This window comes from Embiotoca jacksoni, unplaced genomic scaffold (assembly GCF_022577435.1).
Source record: "Embiotoca jacksoni isolate LCO1_2020_lvr unplaced genomic scaffold, fEmbJac1.0.p SCAF_37, whole genome shotgun sequence".
Taxonomy (NCBI): Eukaryota; Metazoa; Chordata; class Actinopteri; family Embiotocidae; genus Embiotoca; species Embiotoca jacksoni.
The window spans coordinates 3,056,350-3,081,401 of record NW_027185389.1 but is presented as its reverse complement, the minus strand read 5'-3'; the positions used below and the strand labels follow the sequence as shown (position 1 = coordinate 3,081,401).

Here is a 25,052-nt window from a genome sequence, read left to right as displayed (position 1 = left end):
TTTCACATGCGCGTCCCCTCTCCTTATTAAATTATCGTTAGGGGAGGGTGGGGATGTGTGTGGGTGGGGGGGTGTCCTCCTGTTCCTGAGCCCACCCACCTCAGAGGTTTCAGGGAGGGACTTTTTTCAGCGTTTCAACATTTAACCAGTGAGCAGCCGAATCCCGGTGAGACAGAGAGGGCTTTTCAAAACCTGGAACTACCCGAGGAGACGCGCACCGAGCCGCCAAGAAGCAAAACATATATACTGTATAATGGATGGATGTGCTTTTGAAGCGTTGCACGGATATTTTGAAGATCTCTCCACCACCTAGTCTGCCGGATCAGGTTTTTGATAAATGTGAGAGGCTCTCTGCTGGTGTGGATGGACAGGTCAGGGGCGCTCTATGCAACTCGGTTGGATTTTATTCTCCGCATCCTTCTGGGATTTATCTGCCTCGGGGATCCCTTTTCCTTGATCGGATGAAATAACGAGGAGAATGTATGGAATAAACCAGCGCTGTGTTTACATGTAAGAAGACCTGACGTTACTCTCTCATTGTTGTTTGTTTGCCACCAAAAAAAAAAAAAGACCTGTAATTTACGCATTTTATTTTGTTGCTTCTGCAGATCGTTTCACTTTTTCGTGCTGTGGTGCCACGCTCAGGTAAACTCTAAAACTCATTCAAACTCCAATGATACTTCAAAGAAAAGTTGTTGTTTTTTTTTTAGAAAAAATAGTAAAACGTTATGATTAATTTATTATAAGGGGGAAATCCGATTTATAAAGTCTGTTCTGGTTGGTTATAAAATTGGCTCTACATTTCTTTTATTATTATTATTATTATTATTATTATTATTATTATCCCACATTAGAAAGACGAAATTATTTTTTATTTTATTTTATTATTTTTCCCATTGCATAAAAAAGGGGGAGAATCACCAGTCTCCTAATTTTAACCAGCATGTGAGGACGCAGGGCGCAGTGACGGACCAGCTCAGCCGCAGACAGGTCAGGGTTTACCAGCTCTACAGCCGCACCAGCGGGAAACACGTCCAGATTCAGGGCAAAAGGGTCACCGCTACCGCCGAGGATGGAAACATGTACGGTAAGAAAGGAGATGATTTCAACCACAGGACGACTGTATTTTACTTTTTCTTGTCATGAAGTTGTGTTTCCAATTGTGAAGCACCAAATTGATGTTTAAAATCGACTTGCATCCAATTTACCTGCAAGACCAGATGTGTGGTTTTTTTTAAAATGAGGATGTCTTACAGTCACAGAAAGGTCTTTTAAAATTAAAACAGTAAACCTGATTTATTTATTTATTTTTTTTAGCTGGAAATGATGTGTCCTCTCTTTTTGAACATCAAAAGCAAATTACAAAGTTTTTTTTTTTTTTTTTTTTACTGAAAATATTAATTATTGGCAAATAAAATCAACATATAGCTTATAGTAGCCTATAAGTAAGTAACGTTTATTTGTGTGGCACCGTTCACAGATATAAAATCACAAAAGTGCTTCACAATAATAAAAATAGCCCACAAACCTCAGGATTTTAACAGTTAAAATCACAAAACAACAAACACACTATAGTCTGGCAACAGTCTGTGATAATATGTAATATTCTCAAACTTTGGTTCACTTTGGACTCATTGATCGAGGACTTCAGTGCAAACTTGGAAACTGTACAAAAGTATACCATCATTTCTTTCATCTCATACATCTCATACTTTCAGGTATTCTGAGTTTTTCAAAGACTTCTTGGTGCTCTGAGACCAGAGGAACAAGCTGATTTTAGACTGATATTTACCCAGATTTAAAAAAAAAAACTTGACCAATCAAAGTCTCAAGTATGAGACATCTCATTATAATTCAGCCTCAAAACAACTCCTGGCTTTTGTTCAAAATGTTTTGCAGTCCTTGGGCGAAACCTCCAAAGTTTCACCTCCAGCCCCTCCTCTTCTGTGAGATGTTTACAGGCCTATATGTTAATGCATCCATGAAGCAATGTCTGGCAAATTAGAGGCTGATTAGGACCGGCCCTTTGTCTCCAAGGCCCCAATACACAAGACTGCAGTCCAGCCTGATGGCTGTGATTGACTGCCAGATAAAAAACATTTTGAGAGTGAATATCCTGCTTCAGGTTCACAGCTCTTGACTTCCAACAGTTTCAGAGACGCACAACAGTTTGTATTCAAAATTAAAACACTTTTTTTTTTTTTACCAGAAAAGTTGCAGACCGCCGTGTTACACATGTTTTCCAGATAAATTAAATACAGGCCATTTAATGAGCAAAATAAATGCTGCATATATCTGAGCAGGAAAGTGCATTTAAAAATCCTCTAAATAAAGACAAGAATGAGTCTGTAGTTGTTGATATCTGTATTTTTTTTCTTGTCTTTCCTTTTGCAGCTCGCCTGTTCGTGGAAACGGACACCTTCGGCAGCCGAGTGAGGATACGAGGTGCAGAAAGTGGGCGCTACCTCTGCATGAACCAGAGGGGGAAACTCGTGGGAAAGGTACGATTTCATTCATAATGAATGCAGAGAGGGTTGAAGAAAACTTCACATGGATTTTTAGTCACTTTAGAAAACTTTTCAATGAGTTTTGTGCCAACAAAGACCTAAAAAAACCAAAACAATCCAAAGTTATAATCTGCTGATTTTTAGAGGTAAAATAACATATTTTATAATTAGCAGGATGCACAGATACAACACGGTGTTTTCTTAACTTAATATGAGCATATCGGGTCTGTGAGAGCACCAGTGAGATCTTCAGTCATCACGTCATTGGGAAAACAACATGCAGAAATTCAGCAGGAATGGAAATATACTCCCAGTCGGATCCATCAGATCCACTAAAAACACACTGAAGTCTATTGTCAGTGTCGTCTCATCGCTCGTCCCGTCAGCCCAGGACATGATGTACTCCTGGAAAAAAGGCGTCCTCCTCGGCGGTGGCTGAGTGACAGTCGCTCAGGTCTTATTGGGTGGTGGTGGGGGGGGGAGGGCAGCCTGTGTGGGTTTTTATGTCATAAGTCAACTCTCCGCTTCCTTTCGTGGGAAATGGAAAAGATGGATTTCACATCTCTGGCTGAGATGACGAGTCATAAATCTATTTTCTCATCACAGCTCGGAGGTGTTGAAACGGTGACGTCTGTGCAGAGATAAGGAGAAAGACTCAAACACTTTAAAAGTCAGGTTCAAAAAGTCCTCTTTTTTTTAAGTAGGACAATTGGTTGTCTGTTTCTGTGGACGGAAAATCTCTTTCTGTGACGGTTAATTCTATTTATACTATTTTGGGTTTAACTCATCAGAACACTTTTGGAGTCATATTTTATTTATCGCTTAACAGAAGTGATCTGATTAAATCCACAGTTATCGGTGATATTTGCTAACAGACACGACATGTAAATATGTGGAGGTCTAAATAAAATCCTGCATTTTTATTTTCATATTTGAATGATTCTCAGAAAAATAGCTGCAGCTGCTGTTTTTCAGCCAGCAACACACTAAAAGAATAGTTTAAGGTCTAGGAAATATCTATGCTGCTTTTAAACAGTGTCGCGATAACTATGTTCACGAGAAAAGTCCACATGAACGGCGCCCTCTTGTGGTATTCACGACCTCGGACCTCGACGTTTTTTGTAAAGCTTTGAGTTCACAAATTCTGACGGGTTTGCTGACATATAGGGGACCATAGCTGTTGATATTTTCATAATTTAGTAGGGAAACTGTTGGAAAATGTTCCAGCGGCCTTCATTTTTTTTTGCACAGGAGGGCGAGTTATTCAAGTGATTTGCGTTTCCCATGTCGGTGTCGTTACGAGCGCCAGAAGCGCCGGTGTTTTACCAAATTTTGTGACCCGTCAGATTCTGTGACCGACCGTAATATTCTCACCATCTCACTCCCTCAAGTCTAAACCCTTAACCAACCTCAACCAACCTCAACCAACCTCAACCAACCTCAACTAGTCTGATGTTTCACACAAACACAGCGAATCATTGTTTCGGTTGTTTTGTGAACGGTCATGTGACGTGTTTTCAGGTCGGACTGAATATGAGTTCTGAAATTATGCTAAAGTGGACAGACGATTTAGTTTTTAAAACTCCCTTTCAAAATGAAACTTCTTAGCGTGGACGTAGCCATGGTAACAAAGCAGTAAGGTAAACTATGCGTAAGCAATAACATTTCTCAAATACAACACGTGCGAATCACCAAAGATGGCGACTAAGTTCAAAATGGCGGACTTCCTGTTAAGTTGAGGTCGTGGTGCCAAGAGACTTTTTTGTAGATATTGGTGTGATACACATGACCACTGAATTTCGTACATGTAGGTGAAACTAGGTGCCGGGGCTGCAGTTTTTAGGGTGTTCTAGTGAGCCATTTGGCCACGCCCACTCACCAATCCTCTACAATGGGCCAATTTTCACCAAGACTGATCCAAGTTTCATGAGTTTTTGAGTATTTTAAAGCCGCCAAAAAGGCGATTAAACTTAAATAACGAGAAAAATAATAATAATAGGTTATAATAATCGCATGAATTACAATAAGGCCCAAATATCAAACATTTCATCAAGGAGTGAACATTTTCATAGTTTGTTTTTGCAATAATTACAAAGCTCAAAACTCGATGTACCTTTTGTTTAACAGCTAACATTTGATCATTTCCATTAATAAACTGCAATGTTTGATAAAAAATTTGCCAACATTAACCATCAAAAGCTAAAGAAAGGTTGTGTTTTATTGCTTGTACCTATAATTTGTCTCATTTTGCAAAAGGAAGATTGAATCATTACTCTTTGAAAAGGTCACATAATTAAAAGAAGTTTTTTTTGACATTTTAATAAACTGCGTGTGAATTGACCTAACTGCCCCCCCCCCCCCCCCCCCCCCCCCCCCCCCACAGCCCAACGGCCACAGCCGGGACTGCATCTTCACGGAGATCGTGCTGGAGAACAATTACACGGCCTTCCAGAATGCCAAGCATGAGGGCTGGTATGTGGCTTTCACCAGGAAGGGGCGGCCCATCAAGGCCTCCAGGACGCGGGAGAACCAGAGAGAGGTCCACTTCATCAAGAGGCTGCACACGGGCCCGCCTCCGTTCCCCAACACGGACCAAAGCAAACACTTTGAGTTCATCCGATTTCCGGACACACGTCGGGCGAAGCGCAACAGGAAATCGCGTACCTCTTCCTAACACGCAGCCGAGGCGACGGACCGACGACAGCTGCGACGTGGGAGAGAAACAGATGCCAATTTTATTTTTGTATATTTTTGATAGGTAAAAAAAAAAAAAAAAAAAAAAAAGGTGGCTCGAAAACGCCGCAAATCGAAATAAATATTTGTGTAAAATGATGATGTGTAAATACTGAAAGAGAATAAAGCAGATGGATTATATTTAATGGTCCTGTGTGTATGTGTTGACTGAAGCTTTCAGCATCTTCAAAGTTCAAATTAGACGCACAACATCAGTTTTAGGTTTTATATCAGGTCTGTGCAGGTTTCCCATTCTTCTCCAAGTTATTCCACTTTTTTTTTTTAATGCTGGTGTGGACAAAATAATGAAAACACTTGATGGATAAGTGAAAGAACAAAAAGCTCCAACAAGCCCTGATTTACTCAATTTAAGAACAGGAAACATTGGTAATAATCAGCTGGAGCTGAAATAATAAGTTGTTTAATTAATTAGTTAATTGGCAAACATTTTGATTTGAATAGATTTATAACTTAAGGGGATTTTTGTAAATTAAAAGTTGTCTTTAATGTGACTCTTTTGCAAGTTTCTAAGGTTTATGTGACGGTAAATTCAACAGCTTTGGGTTTTCGGCTCAGAAAAAGTAAAGATGATAATTTGGGTTTAACTTTAAGGGAATAATAAGATGCATTTTGTGCTGATTTCTAACACTCAATAAGTTGTCAGATGTAAAGAGGATTTCTGGTTCTCCAATGATGGATTAATATGACTTTTTGTGAGGTTTTTCTGTCTTAATCATGTTACACACAGAAAAAAAACTAAAGCCAAATGAGCTTTTATAACAAAATAAACTCAACACAAACTCAAATAATTCACCAGAAAACGACATCGTCGATATTCACTGGAGCAAATTTCTCCCTAATTTGTGATCATATTATAGAAATATTAAAACGAGAGCATCGACAGCAAAGTTCATGGAAATTCATGTGATAGTTGTTGAGGTCTGGGATCTTCTAGCATCTTTTAAAATGATTTTTGGTCCATATAAACTACCAGGCTTTGGTTCAAACACCATCACGTTAGCCTGCGTTGGCCGACGGCCGTGTTTCAACAGATCAAAATGCCGTTTGGAGTTCAGCCAAACGATGCGGCACTTTTAATGAACTTGGCAGAGAAAGGAGGGCTCAAGTCTTAAAGTGAATTAACTGTGATTGCAGGAGTTTATCTGAATGTAATGAGATCTATTTCTATCCTGATGAAAGGAAAACATCTGATATCACAAGCATGACATATTTCCTTTAATGAAATCACATTTTAATTAAAAGGCTTTTTGTCATCACTTTTAAACTGTAACCCAAATGATTGGAATTGGAACAATATCATTATTAATTAAAATGATGTATTTCATTTAAACAATATATGAAGATGTACAAGGACAGAAAAGCATGTAAACATGTTAAAGCATGTATGAAACAGAATAATGTAAAACGAATATTAAAAAGAAGTAAACAAAGAAGCAAGGAAAAATTCACCAAAGTAAAAATGTAAAAAAAAAAAACAAGATTTATTTTTCAAGGTTAAAAAGGTTGGAAAGGTGAATTTGTGAATAAATATTTTCACAATAAAATAGGAAATTATTGGAGACCTGATAATCATACTTACTGTATGTGGTGACATAAACATGAGAAATATTATTCATTTCACGTTTAATGGGCTTTTTTTTTTTCAAAACAACATTTGTTCACATCCTCAAATTTTGTTAATTTTCTGTTGCCTTTCTTCCAAATTTAAGTTTCAGTAGAAGAAGAAATTTAATTTATTCAATTATGATTTTGTTTACACCGGTTATCTCCATTCATTATTGATTCCAGATTAAGAACTCTGACCTGCCGTAAAATAGTCTGTGGCGCCCTCTGGTGGCCGCGGGCGGGTCACTGCACTCCGGGATCAGGTGGAGAGTCAGCTGATTGCAGCACAAACAGGAAGTGGAAGTCACACAGCAGTCATGTCAAACAGCTAACTCATTCGTGCGGTTTCGTTTTATTTAACAAGACGAGGCTTCAAAGTTTAAAAAGATGTTCGGCGGGGACGATGAAGACGGAGACTTCATGTCTCCCACCGGAGGGTGAGTTTGTCTCCGTCCGGCCAACATGACGCGCTTTTAGCCGGACAGCTAACTAGCAGTTAGCCGAGGTTCTCATGAGGGGCTCAAAATTTAACCTCCTTTGAAGGTAAACACATTAAAAAAAAAAACTAAGTTCAATCTTAGGATATTCTACGTAAGCTCCGTTTTATTTGTTCGGCTTGCAGTTTTCACCACAAAACACTGGTTTTAGTGAAGATTTGCTTGTAGTTTTTGGTTTGTTTGGCTTCTTCTTCCACCGGGAAGCACCGCGACCCGCTTCAAAATGACGACATGTTACATAGACGAGTCCCCTCAGAGGAACAACACCCACGCCGAATTAAAAAGGGACCTCTCGTACTCATACAAGTCCAGCCGGTGATGAAACCCACGGATATTACACGGTGAAATATCTGCGGCGAGTTTATATCTGTGAACTTTGGAAGCGGAACATTGATTCACGGTTATTATGGCGGTGCAGAAGTAAGCACCGTAAAACCAGAACTGGTGATTTGTGGAGGATATAATCAGATAATCAGATAATCAGATAATCCGATAATCAGATGATCAGATGATCATATGATCAGATAATCAGATGATCAGATAATCAGATAATCCGATGATCAGATAATCCGATGATCAGATGATCCGATAATCAGATGATCAGATGATCAGATAATCAGATGATCAGATAATCAGATAATCCGATGATCAGATAATCCGATAATCAGATGATCAGATGATCCGATAATCAGATGATCAGATAATCCGATAATCAGATGATCAGATGATCCGATGATCAGATGATCAGATAATCAGATGATCAGATTATCATATAATCAGATGATCATATAATCAGATGATCAGATAATCCGATAATCAGATGATCAGATGATCAGATAATCAGATGATCAGATAATCAGATGATCATATAATCAGATAATCAGATGATCAGATCAGATAATCAGATGATCAGATAATCAGATGCACTGCCTTCATATCTGCAATCTGAGGAGTTTATCATCAAAATGTGATTTTAACTTTTCATAATTTAACACACTTGGTGGTCTGACTGCTGTTCTGCACACATTCACTTTGTTTTTTATTTACAAAAGGACTTTTTTTTTTTAGCTTATTTTCTGATACACCAGTTTTATAAACTGGATTTATTTATTTTGTTTTTCTTTTTTTGTTTGTTTTACACGTGGGACCAAAACTGTCAGACTGACAAAACATTGCTGTGTGTGTGTGTGTGTGTGTGTGTGTGTGTGTGAGTGTGTGTGTGTGTGTGTGTGTGTGTGAGTGTGTGTGTGTGAGTGAGTGTGTGTGTGTGTGTGTGTGAGAGAGAGAGAGAGAGAGTGTGAGTGTGTGTGTGTGTGTGAGTGTGTGTGTGTGAGTGTGTGTGTGTGTGTGTGTGTGTGTGTGTGTGTGAGTGTGTGAGTGTGTGTGTGTGTGAGGAATGTAATGGTGGTTAATTCCTCTCACATGCTCCTTGTTAGAGGAGGGAGGTTGAAGCTCTGAACCACAGCTCATCTTCTGCCCGGCTGTGAGACGAAGCACGGCAGCCGGAGCGCCTCATTTTTTCCTCCTCTTCCTCTTCTTCTTCTGCTGTGCTGTTGAATGTACCACGGTGGTGTGACAGCATTGAGGTGGGGGTGAGGGGGGAGAGACGGGAGAGATCGGGGGAAGCACGGTAGCAGGATTTTGACTCCCACATGCAAACGGGCTACCCGTCCTCGTCCCAGCTGAGCACCGTCTGAGATGAAGGCCTCCGGGCCTTCAACATGGCTTTCCTGGGAGACACCAGTCATTACCAGTGGAAGGAGTTCCAGGGGTCAGTACGGAGGAGGAGGAGGAGGAGGAGGAGGAGGAGGAGGCCGCCATCAGTCAGTTAATCAATGAGTTCATCCGCAGAGAATCAATTGGCGACTAGCTTGGAAGTAAAAAAAAAAGTCTTCTCTTTTTTTTTTGTGGCATAAATATCAAGTAGTTCCTGTTTGTAGCGTCTCAAATATGAATATTTGCTTCTTTGCTGCACCTGAAAGAGTATATATATATATATATATATATATATATATATTTTTTTTTTTTTTTTAAATTGTGGACAAAACAGTTGATTGATTAATTAAGAAAAAATAATCAGCAGATGATGAGGATGAATGTCGGTTGCAGCCGTCCTTGTCGTGCAGTTTTAAAAGCACAGGAACGTTTGATCGTCCGTCTCAGGAGTCAGATTGAGTTATTTTATGATGCAATAATCTTGTTTCGGTCATCGCAGTCATTTTCAGGCTGAAATGTGAAACGTTTGCTGGTTCTGGATCTTTAAATATTCAGCATTTGCTGCTTCTCTCTGATTTGTATTTAAGTAAATGACCAAAAAAAAAAAGTGAATTTCTTTGAGCTTTGAATCCTAAAATCCTGACGTTTTTATTTTTACTTTGGAAGCAGTTTGCCGCAGAAAAAATAGTTTTCCCAACTTTCTCAGCTAATTGGGTTTTTGCTCTGTTGTCATGGAGATACATGCAACAACCGTAGCTGCTGAGGAAGACCGTGAGATTAGGTTGAAAGCTCCTGTAAAAGAAAGTAGGTTCAGTTTTTTGTGCTTGCTCCGTTGTCATGGAGATTTTGATTTAGTGCCATAATTACCAGAGCAAACTTTTATCAGCTGAGGAAGACCATGAGATTTTAAAAAAAAAACAAAAACGTACATTTTATTAAGCGATTCACTTTTTAATCCAAAAGATTATTTTCTTTTAGGAATTTTCTAGCAGTTTTTTTTTTTTTTGTGCACATAATGTAGCTCATTGTGGATTCAACTTTTTAAACCTTTGAGTGGATTAAAATGGTTTTAAATGCAGTTTAAGAGATGTGACAGGCAGCTACAGTAACTCCTGAAATCCCTCCAAATGAAGATGAAAGTCTTGTATGAGCAGTTCCCCCCCCACCCCCCCCACCCCGGTCAGAGCAGCGTCGGTGGTTTTAAATCTCAAGCCGATGACAAATCGTACATCTCACGCTACGTGTCACCGTATCTCGATGACATCGTCGTCTTTCCGCAGGGCCAAGTTGGCGTCGCTGTTCGGACTAGACCAGCAGGCCAGTCAGGGGAACGAGTCCTTCCAGTACACGGCCCCCAAGCAGCCCAGGAAGACCTCCAATCCAGGTAAAGACCCTCAGAAACGGAGAGACAGATCTGGTGATCCGGTGATCGTTGGACGATGCACTGATCGTGTCTTTTTGCCCCGTTTGCAGCTCCAACCAATCAGAAGCCAGCTCTGCCGCCTGTAGCTCCCGCGGTGTTATTCGCCACCGCGGTACAAGCCTTCAGATAGTGAGTTTAAAAAAACCATCTCTGACGTACCTCTCTACTTTTATTTTACTTCACGAGTATCCTCCTCCCCCTCATTAAAAAAAAAAAAGATTATTCGCGTTAATTAAAGCTCCAACTCCAAATCATCTTACGCCGACTCAGTGAAAAGCTTTCCTGTCATTTTTCCAGTATTAATGGACAATACGTGAAGCAGGGGAAGCTGGGAGCAGCCGTGCTCGGCAACCACATGACGAAAGAGGTTGGAGCTCTGCTGATTGGTCACTTGATGGAGATTAATGGTTTGACTTGTTTCTCTCTCTTTTTATTTTTTATGAATAATACGCTCTCTTCTTCTCCCCTCCGCAGTACAAACTCCTTTTGTACTTGAGCCAACAGAAACAAGTGACCGCTGCCAAGATTCACGTCGGCTTTATTTTCACGGTGAGTCGCCGATAATCTGACGCGCTGACGGGACATCGTGCGTCACGCTTTAAGTACGTTTGAAAGTTCTCTTCGGAGGAATGTTAGTGACAGTCGATAAACAGTAAACTGAACTGTTAAAAACGTCACGTGAAAGAAAATCACTACACAAATTACTAATCTCACTACGCATCTAGTAATATTACTACACATCTACTAATATCACTACACATCTACTAATATTACTACACATCTACTAATATCACTACACATCTACTAATATCACTACACATCTACTAATATCACTACACATCTACTAATATCACTACACATTTACTAATATTACTACACATCTACTAATATTACTACACATCTACTAATATCACTACACATCTACTAATATCACTACACATCTACTAATATCACTACACATCTACTAATATTACTACACATCTACTAATATCACTACACATCTACTAATATCACTACACATTTACTAATATCACTACACATCTACTAATATTACTACACATCTACTAATATCACTACACATCTACTAATATCACTACACATCTACTAATATCACTACACATCTACTAATATTACTACACATTTACTAATATTACTACACATCTACTAATATCACTACACATCTACTAATATTACTACACATTTACTAATATCACTACACATCTACTAATATTACTACACATTTACTAATATCACTACACATCTACTAATATTACTACACATCTACTAATATTACTACACATTTACTAATATTACTACACATCTACTAATATCACTACACATCTACTAATATTACTACACATTTACTAATATCACTACACATCTACTAATATTACTACACATTTACTAATATCACTACACATCTACTAATATCACTACACATCTACTAATATCACTACACATCTACTAATATTACTACACATCTACTAATATCACTACACATCTACTAATATCACTACACATCTACTAATATTACTACACATCTACTAATATCACTACACATCTACTAATATTACTACACATCTACTAATATCACTACACATCTACTAATATCACTACACATCTACTAATATTACTACACATTTACTAATATTACTACACATTTACTAATATTTACTAATCTTACTACACATTTACTAATATTACTACACATTTATTTGAGTACATATTTACAAATCTTTGCTTACATTAACACCGTTTTGCATATTTACTAATCTTGGTACATATTTACGGATCTCAGTTCACATTAACAGACTTGTTTACATATTTACACATATCACTACGCATTCACTAATCTGAGTATACATTCACATTTGTGTACACATTTGCCAATATTAACGCACATTAACAGACCTGTATCACATTAATAATATCTGGACATATTTACTAATCACAGTAGATTAATTAATTAATAGCCTAATTTCAGTGCATATTTACTGACCTCGGTACACACGAGGAAATCCCAGAACACATTTACTAATATCAGAACACAATAACAGACCTATAGCACATGTACTAATATTTCTTGGTGTCCCAGACGAGCCTGCAGTGTCGTCTTTGTTCGTGACCACGTGTTCTTCCTCCTCTGCAGGTTCAACCAAACAACTACTGCACTTTTTACGACGACCAGAGGCAGAACTGGTCCTTGATGTTTGAATCGGAGAAAACTGCGTTGGACTTCTGCAAAGAGGTGAGCGACACAGGAGGAGACCAAGATAAAGATTATACTGTAGAGAGAGACGGATCTACAAAACATCATCAGTCTGACCTCCATTAAAACCATTCAAATGTTGAGTGTTTTTTTTTTATTAGATGAGAACGTCTTTTCTTGTTATCGACAGGTGTGTTTGGCGAAGGCGAACAGCACGTCGTCTTTAGACACCGTGGTGGTTCAGGATCTGAGTCTGGGCGAAGGCCTGGCGGTGGAGGTGGGAGACTCTCTGGAGGTGGTGTACACAGGCTGGCTCCTGCAGAACCACGCCGTCGGACAGGTGAACGCGCTCACGCTCACGATCGCCTCGTTTTAAACCGATTTCATCAGTCTTGTGGATTTTCTTGGACATTTTCAGTGAATCCTTTTAAATATCGTTTCAGGTGTTCGACTCCAACCAGAACAAAGACAAGCTGCTACGGCTGAAAATAGGAGCCGGGAAAGTAATCAAAGTGAGTGAAGATGGAATATTTTGATTATGATAGGAAACTCCTTTATTTTAATGTTATATTATGCGATTTTTTTTTTTTTTTTTTTTTTTTTTTTTTTTAGCTTGAATTAACTGTTATTTTATGAATGATGCAGGATATTTTCATATCAGACCATTTGTTGATGATTGTAGTTACCACTTCATAAGTTAAGTTCATCAGATGGTACATTATCCCACATTTATTCATTCATTTGTTGGAAATCTATCATATTCATTCAAACACATTCAGATACCTGTGATGTTGCTGTCAGGGTTTTTTTTTTTAGTTGTGAGTTTTTGATGCATACAGGACAAGCAAGAAAAAATAATATGATTAATAATATATAGATATTCAAAAAGGGTAAAACACTGATTTCAATGACATTAAATGACAGTATCATGATGTAAATATCAACATTACATTGTTTTATAATCCTGGAGTCCTGTCTTTGGGCTCATCACATGTTATTTTCTGTATCACTAAGCTGGTTTATGATTTATTTGTTATCATTTATTACTACGTAAACAACATACAATGTCAGTACGATTCATCGGCTAAAAAGGAACTCTAGTTAATGAAGGAGACTTTTGTTGTTTGTTATCTTTTCTTTTTTTGCTCTTTTACTGCTGTTATTTGAACATTATTCCTGATATTACAGCTTCTTCTCAATATATATTAATAATTCCTCTGCTCCTGTGTGTGTGTGAGCAGGGTTGGGAGGAAGGGATGCTGGGGATGAAGAAGTCGGGCCGTCGCCTCATCATCATCCCGCCCAACCTGGCCTATGGCTCCAAGGGAGTCCCCAACCGGGTCCCGGCCAACAGCACTCTCATCTTCGAAGCGGAGCCTCGGCGGGTAACGATGGCCGAACACTTTTCTTTTCTAATGATGGAAATATTCGTACGTTTGTGTTAAAAGTGAAAATCTGACAGAACATCTTTCCTTTAGGTGAAGTTCTCCAAGGACAGCGGTTCTGATCGGGCCAGCGGCAGCTCCAGAGACTCTGCCGGTCCTTCTCCGGCCCCCAGCGTGGACAGTCTGGCCCCCGAGGCCCCGGGGCAGCAAACCGCCTCCGGTCCCGGCCGACCGGGGTGAGATTTAAAACTGAGGAAACGGTTAAACAGCATCGTCACACTTCAACTGTTCTGTTACTGCAGCTGATGGTTTTATTCATTTACTTCCAGGGAGCCGCCACTTCGTGCGAAGTCGAACTCTCTGAGTGAACAACTGGCGGTAAGAAACACGCACACACTGGTTATTCTTTATTTCAATTTTAAGGAGACATTTTTAAGTGAGTTGTATTGATGGAAACTGTTCTTTATATTTCAAACCTTCAGAATCCAGATGCCACCAAGGCCAAGCTGATTTCTCGCATGGCGAAGATGGGTCAGCCCATGTTGCCCTTCCTGACAGGAGCCGCCAGTCAGCCCGAATCCAGCGACTCCGAGCTGGAGGTCCGTATCTCGTCGTGTTTGATGTTTGTTTAAAAGGATTTCTGGTGTCTTTCACTGACTTCTTTGTTTATGTGCAGGACACCAGCAGCAGCAGAGTGAAGGACCGACCGGCGGCTCCGTCTCCGGTGCAGATCACCGCTGCTGCTCCAACCTCTGCACACGGTGCGCTTCTTCTTCTTCCTCCCTGCTCACACCTCCTCCTCCTCCTCCTCCTCCTATCTTATCTTATCTTATCTTATCTTATCTTATCTGTCTATCTACCTTCCTCTTCCCTTGCAGCCCATCCTCATCCTCACGCCGCCCCCACCACGGCCTTACTTCCTGTTATGGCCGCTATGGGCCCTCAGCCCGGGCTGCCAGGCAGCAGCCACGCCTTCCAGGTGAGGTTTTTCCCACTCACTTATCATCAGTAAATACATCATAAGATGAAGATAAATCCGTGGACGTCATCTTTACATCCGTGTGTGGTGTTGTTTCACAGCCTTACTCCTACGCGCAGACGTCAGCGGCTCCGAGCGTCGGGCAGGTCTACCCGGCACAAACCGTCCCCTACATGGGTGAGACGTCACATCTGAAGCCCGTCAGCTTTATAAATACAATATAAATAGAGCCTCGCTCTACAGCCTCACCACTTCCTGGTTGATTTAAGTTGAATTACTCCTGTTTGTGTTGTGTTTCCTTGAGGCTCAGGCGATGTCACTTCCTTCCTGATGACCGAGGCGCGACAACACAACACGGAGATCCGGTTGGCTGTCGGAAAAGTAGCAGATAAAGTCGATCAACTGGCCTCGAAGGTGGAAATGTTTACGTACAGGAAAGGGTTCATTATCTTTAACAGACAGAAGCTGACACGTCTTATTTTTGTGTTTTTATTTCTCCGTCACAGATCGATGACCTTCAGAGGCAGGGGGGTAATTCTATGAGTGTGTCCAGCATGACGATGGAAACCTCCATGATCATGCACAATATCCAAAGAATTGTCCAGGTACACACCTGAAGAGCTCGTGGAGGCTTTGTTTGTTTGTTTGTTTGTTTGTTTGTTCTGAAAACTTCCTGTTTTTTTTTAGGAAAATGAATGTTTGAAAAAGGAAGTGTTTGAGAAAAGCTCTCGGGTCGAGGAGCAAAACCGTAAGATCGGAGATCTCATCAACCAGAACCAGAGGTGAGTCAGAAAGCGTCCAGTAACCCAGAGCATCGTGTTATTCAGGGATTTTATCTGAGAGGTTTGTTTTTCCTTTAGAAAAAAAAAAAAAAAAAAAAAATCCCTGTATTCGTGTGCTGCTGCGGTGACATGCAGATTTGAAGGAGTCTAAAACTAGAACTGTAAATTGTAGATTTGACCAAATGGGATGTAATGTGGTTCTCCAGGTACATGGAGCAGAGTCACCTGCAGCTGGAGCAGAGGAACGACTCCCTGAAGTCGTCCAGTGAACAGAACCAGGCGAGGCTGCTGCAGGCCGAGCAGGACAAGGTCAGGCAACGACTGAGGCTGCAGTTTGATTATATTCTGACAAGCATGAGCAGTGTTTCCCCAAGTTTCTTGAAATTTCAGTTGCACATATTTATATTAAAAGAATGCAATTTAACATATTTTTTTGACCATTATTATTTCCATATCTGTGCGAAATCTTTCATAAATTTGGAAAAGTTACAGCGAATGGTTTGAAATATTGGAAATGTAAAAAAAAAAAAAAAAAAAAAGCGCTGTGAAACATACACGTTCTGATTGGCTGAGGCAGCTGTCAGTCAACTGAACCCTCCCACAAACTACAGACAGTCAGGAGTCGGAGACACTGGTGTTTTCTGGACCCTCCTATAGAGCAGATTACTTTCCACACACTTTATTCTCCCGATATTTAGTGAATGTGGAGAAAGACGATCGAAGTGTGCATTTTAATTGAGCATTTTTTTTTTTTTTAAAAGATTTAGTGAAGGATGAAAGAATAAATGGTTAATGGCCCCCTTATCACACCTTTTGAAATGATTACTGATATAGGATTACATACCACACTCCACAGTCCTGTGATTTTTATTTTTATATGCCTCAATATCAGGTTGTATCAAAAAACAAAAACATGATTTAAAATTTTACAATTAGTCCCCTTATAAAAGGCGTCCCTCAAGGCTCAACAATAGGCCCACTGATATTTACTCTGTATGTAAAGATATTTATTGTCCATTTTTCTCAGAGGTTAAAGCTTTACCAGCTCGTATTTCCAATAATATTTGAAACTATTTTTTATCAACATGGCAGAGTGCGTGTTTGTAATGAATTGAGTCCTTAATTTGATGGCAGGTTTCTCTTTTAAAAGAGATTTCCTAAAAGAATAAAGTTCAACTAACTAAACTAAACGAAAAATGTGCTCAACTTGTAAGAAGTTGACGTTTCAGAGTTACATATTTCTCTCTTTAGTTTTGTGTTAGTTTATACTGCATCATTAACTTAAAGGACACGTACATAATTTTCTTCTCCTCTAGTCGATCTGAATTCACTGTATTACGCTTCCTATTTACCTCAGTCGGTGGTTGTTTGTATTTATTTAATCATCTTTCTTCTTTTTTTTCTTTTGCCGATGCCGCTCTTTGCCAGCTGAGGAAAAAAACAAAATCAAAAAAACAAAATCTAGCATTTACTGCTCTCTCTTCTCAGCATGTGCTGCCTCAGGACCTGGGCTTTGGCCAGGTGAGCCTGTCTTCTCCGTGTCCCGCCACCCAGACTGGGGTCAAATAGTAGCCCAAACAAACAAAAACAAATCTGACGGAGAAATTTATAACTGAACCACAGGATTTATCAAACATTTCTGCAAATGACTTCCCCTTTGGATGCAGCCAAAACTGACCATCTGGTTTGCACAAAGAGGAACTATTTGATCCGAATCTGGCCGCTTGACCATTGGAACATCCTCTTTACATCTCGCTTCATTTCGCATTTTATTTAACTAACTTTTCTTTCTTTTCTTTCTTTTCCACTTCCTGCTGCCTCCTTCTCCTCCCATCAGCCAACAGCTCTCACCATCTTCCTCCCACAGGGCCACGCTGGCTCGTCACCACCGTCTCTGTGTGTGTGTTGTTAGACAGCCAACCAATCTCCTCTCTGTCTCCATCAGGTGCACCTGACGGAGGACCTGGCCTCGTCCACTGCTCGGGTGTCTCAGCTGCAGCTGGAAGCGTCGGTGCAGCAGCAGAAGGCGGCGGAGCTGCAGAGCAAACTGAGCTCGGCGCTGCAGGGCGGCGAGAGCCAGAGCCAACGGGTCGCCGGCCTGGAAACACAGCTGGAAGGTTGGTGGGCATTTGAATTTGATCATCAGGTGCACACAGCCAGCAGCAGTGCAGGCTAATACAGCAGTAAAGGTCTCCTCCATGAAGGTAATAATGAGGTTCAGAGAGTTTTTCAGTGTTACTGACTCTACTTTCCTTCATGTATAGGAGGTGGACTAAATATTTACAGCATTTCTCAGAAAAAACAAACTAAAACCTTGAAAATGATCGTAACATTTAATCAACACCTCTTTTTGTGTCGGCAACAAAGAAAAGTTTTTTGTTGCCGAAAGTTTGTTATCGTTACTTTGTTCGAAAATGGGAACTTTCCCGCTTCCCAGCTGCCTTGAACGCACCATTATCTTTCAGTTTTGGATGATGTCATCCTGAACAAAAGTGTGTGCTGTTGTTTTGAAAGTGACAATGTGAGAACATGAGTTCACGGTTCTCGGGGGGGAAATGTCTTGTTCACGACCTAAAATCCACACGTGACATCATCAACAATCAAACCAAAGTGACGGCTTGTAGGAAGCAGCAGGTCCCGGAGAACGAAGCACACAAAGGAAATGCTGAACAGAGACGAGCCTCTCGTCTATCGTTTCTATTATTATCCGTTTCACCTGTTCGTGTTTTCTGACTGACAGTTTGTGTGGATGCGTTCCAGAGCTGAAGGAGGCAGCGGAGCGAGCTCAGACTCAGCACCGCTCGGAGAAGCAGAGACGCAAAGAGATGGAGCTGCGAGTGAACGCGGTGGAGGAGGAGCTGCAGGACCTGAAGGCCGACAAAGACGGCCTGGAACGAGTACGTGCGCTTCACCTCGTTTTAAAGTGCAAAACGAGACGCCGTATTATATTCTGATAACGAGTCGTTTCCTCTCTCGTCTAGACGCTTTCGGAGAGGAAGAATAAATGGCAGGCGGAGCGTCGGCGTCGGGACGAGGAGGTGGAGGAGCTGCGCAAGAGCAGCCAGCAGGAGCTGGACAACGTCCGGGCTCAGCTTCGAAGGGCGAGGACGAGCAGCGACAACGCCGCGTCCGAACAGGTCGGCTTCACCGAAAAGAGACGACGCTCGTCGGTCTTTCTGAGCTCCTTCGAATGCCGTCGTTGTCTGTGTTGCAGTTGTCGCAGCTGCAGGAGGAGCTGGAGGAGGAGTGGAAGGGGAGGTGCGAGCAGAAGTTGGCTTCGGCTAAAGAGCAGCACGGCAGAGAGCTGGCCGAGCTGACGGAGCAGAGAGACGCTCTGCAGGACAAGATGAGCCAGCTGCAGGAGAAGGTAGACGAGCCGAGCGGCAGCAAACACACCAGTTGGTCTCCTGGTTTTTATTTTGTTATTTGAGTTACTGAACCTTCTGGGGTTTCTGGAACTTGAAATGCGCCCCAGCTGATGTTTTTGTTTGTCACCAGAGGCCTTGAGCCGCAAGTTTGAAGAAACCAGAACCCACATATGCAAACAGCCGAGGCTGTGCTGAAAAATAACATCAGTGGTTTCCTTGTCTCTTAAAATACTGAATTAATACATGTTTATATAATAAGGGAATGAAAACAGTAAGGTCAAGTGTTTTTAGAGTAAAAGTGACGTTATCTCGGCCCAAAAACTCAACGTCTCAAAACTAGAAGAAAAGCAGTGACAAGAAATAATCCAAAGTAACGTGCCATTTTTTTATGGGCTAGCTAGTTAGCTAGAAAAAGATAAAACAGCTAATTTAGTTGAAGTCGACCTGATTTTATCCAATTCAGCAAAAAGAACTCGTTATCAAATCTATAGTTCACAAATACAACCACAAGGTCTTCATTGGAAAGAAGAAGAAGAAAAAAAAAAGATGTATTTTGATGCGAGTGTGAAAACATGATGTCTGATTGTCGTCTTTCTTTTTTCTTTTTTTTTTTTCAACAGTTTACGGTTCTGAAACAGTCGAGAGAATCGGAGGAGAAGACTTTACTGCAACACGGCCGGCAGAGAGAAGAGCTGCAAGAGATGCAGGACAAAGTGAGAAGGACGAATAGTTTTAGCTTCAGTCGGCCGGAGAGACTTCATTCCATTAAATGTCGGTCATGAGTCGGTGATTCATGAGTCGGTGATTCATGAGTCGGTGATGTCGCTGCCCAGGAACTTTGTTTACAACTTCTATTTACTGCTTTTAGAGCTCCTGGTTGCGTCCCAGAGGATTTTACACCGACGTGAAGACTTTATTCGATTATAGGAACTTGTGTTTTTTTTTTTTTCGAGTCGCCGCACACAAAGTGAATTATGTAACCAGGTTGTTGTTGTTGTTGTTGTTGTTTTTTAGTACGCAGCCTTGGAGCAGCAGGGAGTCGCCGTCAGAGAGAAGCTGGAGAGACGAGTGGCTGAACTGGAGAGGAGAGAGGAGCAGCAGGAGGCTTCGGGAGACACGGCAGCAGAGGTGAGCTGATTATTATCAGACATGATCAGCTGACCACGTCAACAGGAAGTCACACGGCTACCGGCTTTTTTCAAATATTTGTTCGGACCTTAAAAAGAAGGATTGTGTTTTCATTTAACTGATTTTCGAATCCTGTTCTTCATCTCGCGGTCACAGCATCTACAGTCTAGTAGTGTTTTGTGGTTTTCAGGATGTAACATGATGCATATTGTTCATTCAACCTTTATTTATACTCCAGAAATCATTGAGGGCGACTCCTCATCAGAAATCTGCACACGCTTCGACTTTAAAGGAATTCTGGGACATTTTTAAAAACATTTTTATCTTACTCATTTTCTGTAGTGATAATTGATTTGTAGTTTATATCATCAGCTGAACGTGGATCCGTGTCGTGTTTTGTTCTGCAGGTGAAGCGTGTGATGAACGGAGTGTTTCACTCGCTGCGAGGAGAGTTTGACCTCGGGGAGTCCTACAGCGGCCAGGCGGTGCTGGCGGTGATCGTCACCACCATCAAGGTGAGAGGTGACGACACCAAAATGACCGATCGGCGTTTTTCTGGGACAATCGGGGAAGTCAGGAAAAAAAAAAGTCTTGATTCAACTGTAATATTCAGAACGTCCTCTTTATTTGATTATTTATTTATTTATTTTCCAGAATGTAACTCTGCAGCTGCTCAGCGCCGCCGACGGATCTTCACCGGGACCGAGTAAGAAGGAGGAGGAAGAGGAGGAAGAGGAGGAAGAGGAGGACGAGGAGGAAGAGGAGGTGAAGCAGAAGGAGGAGAAACCTCATCAGAATGTGCACATGAACGGAGAGAAGGAAGTCAAAGAGAAGGAGAAGGAGGAGGAGAAGGAGGAGGAGGAGAAGGAGGAGAAGGAGGAGAAGGAGAAGGAGGAGGAAGAGGAGGAGGAAGAAGAACGGGTGGAGGAGACTGTTTCTCACCAGGTCAGTGAGACGCAGACGAATCAGGAAGCAGCAGCAGCCGAGGAAGAGGAGGAGGAGGAGGAGGAGAAGACGAAGACGGTACCCGGGTCACAGACACCGAGCCTCACCGAGGCCGCTGATCTGCATCCAGTTTCATCCTCTGAACTCAAACCAGAAGAAACCGCAGCGTCAGCAGAACTCGAAGAACAACGACGAGAAACGTCCGCAGAAGAAAAAGACGCCGACGCGTCGGTGAATCCGGACGAGAAGTCGTCACCGGAGGAGAGACCGACCGCAGTCGTCCGCGAGGTGGACGACGGAGGAGACGACGAAGGAGACGACGAAGGAGACGTCGAAGGAGACGACGGAGGACACGACGGAGGACACGACGGAGGAGACGACGGAGGACACGACGGAGGACACGACGGAGAGACGAACGCTGCCTTCGGACCGCCGGCCAACCCGCCGCCGCCGCCGGCCGCGCTGCAGAACCGCTCCGGAGACGAGACCCGGTGAGTCGGACAAATGAAATCACTGAACGGACCCGAGATGACGACGTGGCTTCGTTTGGATCGAGTTCCATTTTAAAATCACTCCCAGATTAAAGTAGAAGTTTATTAATCCTCAAGAGGAGAAACTGCAAAGATACACAAATCTGAATACATAAGAAATATGACACATAAAAATCTATTAAATACGCAGTTTAATAAAAGTTGTCTGTAAGTGATTCTCCTGAAAACAGGCGACAAAAACAATGAACAATCAAATTTGGCATCTTAACATGTTCAAAACAGAAAAGCAGTTAAATACAGTAACAGGTGAATATTCTTTCATTGTGTACGTTATGGTGATTTTAATAATAATTGTTGTTTGTCCGAACGTCCCTGAACGCACCACATTAGTTTTGAAAACTAGACTTGTGCTCGTCTTCCTGCAAACTAACTTCCTGTCCGACGTGTTTCTCCTGCTGCCTGTTATCTTCCTCTTCCTCTTCTTCTTCACCGTCTCTTTGTGCCCTCCCCCCCTCCCCCCCTATCCTCTCAGTCCGACGGGGGGAATTGGTGAGGAAAATGGAGAGGCGCCATTTTTCCAGATCACAACTGCTGCCAAACCCCCCGCAGCGCCCAGCGAGGAGGAAGAGGAGGACGAGATGGTGAGGAAGGATCCCCCCCCCCACACACACACCCTCCTCCCCCTCCCCCCGACCTTCACTCTTCCTCTTGTGTTTTTGTCTCAGTGTTCACTTTAACACTAATTGTGGACCCCATTTGCGTGTTAATTTTTAATTTCTCTGGTTTTCTGTCCAGAGCCTGAAGGGTCGTCCTCCGCCCACCCCGCTGTTCGGTGACGAGGAGGAGGACGACGATCTGGACTGGCTGAACTGAGCAGAACCAGAACATTAAAAAACAAAACAGGCACAAGCTGCTTTATCAGCTGTTTTTTCTGCACCGGCGAAGCAGAGAAGCTGACGAGAGACTCCTCTGCTGACGGACCGGACCGGACCGAGCTCTTCGGCGTCCCGCCGACCCGGCAGCCAATCACAGCCTCTGATTTTCGGTTGAACCAACGAGCTCCCCCGTAATCCGCCACGGGGATCCAATCAAAACTCATTAATTATGTGATATCTGTTGGCGACGCAGTTTAATCCCAGATTTTTTTAACATGCCACTGTAGCAGATTAGTCGAATCAACAGGAATAATGTCGTCTGTGGTTTTCAGACTGTATCGTGACGCCGTTTTTAAAAATGAGTAGCTTGCAGCTTTAAGAATAGAACTTTTACACAAGTTTTGCTAACCTGAAATTCATTCCAGAAAATAAAATGACGTGGAAAATACGGCCTTTATCTCTTCACTGGGGGAGGGGGAGGGGTCCTTTCCAATTTAAATCAGTTTATCATTAATCAGCAGATTCATATTGTATATTTTCAGGAGCTTAAATAATTGATTAGATATCCGCCTTTTGATTAACAAACAAAGTAGGGTCTTGTCTCGATTGTTTTTCTTTTAAATAATGAGTGAAACGCAGTGTCGGCCGCAGACCAGCAGGGGGAGCTCTGGGCCAGAATAGAGCTGCACTGTTGCTAAGCAACAGAACGGGGCTGTTACCAGATGGCAGAAAGTGAATCATTCAATTAACCCGCATTCAAGTTAAAGGTAAGTAGTAAAGACTTTTATTCTCGGTTTAGATTTAAGTTCACGTGAGACAGAAGCTGAGTTCTGAATCAAATTTGACATAAATTAAACTTCCATTTAAAAACGTTTCTTTGAGGGGAGATATGAATTAAAAACGTTACGCAGTGCCGACGGGAAAGTTACTAAACTATCTTAATGTCTAATTGGCACCTTGTTAAAAAAAAAAAGATTGTGTTTACAGTCTGGTTGAAAAGCAGATGGACTCAGTGAATTATGATATATGATATAATATATATATAAACCGAGTGAAGCCGGTTAGCTCGCGCTTTGCATGTTTGAGTACTCGTCAGGAAACCGTTAACTTCTCCGTTATAATAATAATAATAATAATAATAATAATAATAATAATAATACACTTTATTTGTACAGCACCTTTCATACAAGAAATGCAGCTCAAAGTGATTTACAGCGAGATAATTACATGCAGCGTTTGACATGAGTACATAAAGGAACATTTAAAAATATATAAAATAAATGGAGAACCGATAAAACGCATAAATTTAAACAGTTAAAATATCAAAATGCATTTTAAAGGCGGTAGGTCAAAGTGCAGGAGAGCTTCAAGAGCTCTTTAAAGGCGGAAGTAAAGATGTGTTTTGAGCTTTCTTTTATCCGTTAGACTCTTTTCTTTAAGTTTGTTTTGTTTTTGTCTGGCGGCCTTGAAAACCGACAAATTTCGTAAATTAAATGGAGTTAAACATCAGCTGCATGTGACGAGAGAGCTTTAAAGGGAAGCACAGAGTATTCACATGTTTTTACTTCAGTAAAGTTTAGTGGCAAATACTAGTGAACAACAAATACTCTATTAAAGAAGTTGTAAATCTTAAGTAGTTACAAACAGAATATTTGTCTTCCTGACTTTTACTAACACCATGAACTCAACACAGTTATTATTAACCAAAAATACCCTCAAAAAACAAGTCCTTCATGGTGAATGTTTCCTAAATGGATTATTTTCAATATTAATAAATCTGTTGCTGATGTTCTCCATTAATATATTCACTATTTTTTTTTTTCATGTCAGAAAAATTGTTTTAAAAAGTGTTTCATCAAAGCTGAAGGTGCAACATAAAAATATTTTCACTTTATTATCATAGAGGACAAAAAGAACCAGAAAATATTCACATTTCTTTAGAGGGTGGAGTTAAAGAATATCAGCATTTTTTTTAATCAAAGACAGACGACTGTTATCAGCAGATAATCAGAACAGTTTATTTTCTATCCCTGAACTAACTGATAAATTGTCACATCTCTGGTATTTCGACCTTCTTTCCAATCACATCTGTTTCTGTCCCGCGTGCAGGTGTGATGATACCTGGATGTGGAAAGCGTGGAGCGGTGAAGTCTCTCCCTCCCCGAGGATGACGTCCAGAACCTCCTGTGAAGGTGAGCACACCTGGAACCCTCCTGGGACTTTGAACCGGTTATAACAGAAACGCTTGTGTGTGATCAGAGGACGGGTTTCCGTCCGTCACCGTGGTCGATGCGTCGGAGTGGCCCGACGCCGACTTCGCCTTTTTCTGCCGGAGCGGAGGCGAGGTCTCGGAAGCTGCGGCCGGCTGCTGGGTCGGTCCGCCGGGAG

The 25,052-nt window shown here is 41.4% G+C and overlaps 2 protein-coding genes across 5 annotated transcripts; both read left to right on the top strand.

Annotated features, from left to right (window-relative positions):
* The first annotated feature begins 430 nt into the window (after positions 1 to 430).
* On the top strand, positions 431 to 5,260 carry fgf17 (fibroblast growth factor 17). The gene is made up of 5 exons (XM_069166148.1): positions 431 to 510; positions 609 to 645; positions 910 to 1,087; positions 2,395 to 2,501; positions 4,891 to 5,260. Exons 1-5 carry the CDS (start codon positions 479 to 481, stop codon positions 5,179 to 5,181), a joined length of 645 nt encoding a protein of 214 aa, XP_069022249.1. The 5' UTR covers positions 431 to 478; the 3' UTR covers positions 5,182 to 5,260.
* A 1,886-nt stretch (positions 5,261 to 7,146) lies between these two features.
* fkbp15b (FKBP prolyl isomerase family member 15b) lies at positions 7,147 to 23,112 on the top strand. 4 transcript variants are annotated; one of them, XM_069166154.1, is made up of 30 exons: positions 7,147 to 7,303; positions 10,360 to 10,463; positions 10,553 to 10,631; positions 10,800 to 10,869; positions 10,977 to 11,051; positions 12,652 to 12,750; positions 12,902 to 13,051; positions 13,155 to 13,223; positions 13,953 to 14,096; positions 14,190 to 14,332; positions 14,426 to 14,474; positions 14,579 to 14,695; positions 14,773 to 14,857; positions 14,975 to 15,075; positions 15,177 to 15,252; positions 15,386 to 15,489; positions 15,582 to 15,680; positions 15,763 to 15,857; positions 16,064 to 16,166; positions 17,286 to 17,378; positions 17,803 to 17,974; positions 18,618 to 18,754; positions 18,839 to 18,994; positions 19,072 to 19,224; positions 19,846 to 19,938; positions 20,240 to 20,353; positions 20,761 to 20,868; positions 21,008 to 21,789; positions 22,322 to 22,430; positions 22,585 to 23,112. In XM_069166154.1, exons 1-30 carry the CDS (start codon positions 7,254 to 7,256, stop codon positions 22,660 to 22,662), a joined length of 3,807 nt encoding a protein of 1,268 aa, XP_069022255.1. In that variant the 5' UTR covers positions 7,147 to 7,253; the 3' UTR covers positions 22,663 to 23,112. The 4 variants fall into 4 exon arrangements, with proteins under 4 accessions (XP_069022255.1, XP_069022256.1, XP_069022254.1 ...); XM_069166155.1 differs by having other exon boundaries at positions 15,380 to 15,489; positions 17,346 to 17,378; XM_069166153.1 differs by having other exon boundaries at positions 15,380 to 15,489.
* The last annotated feature ends 1,940 nt before the right edge of the window (positions 23,113 to 25,052 follow it).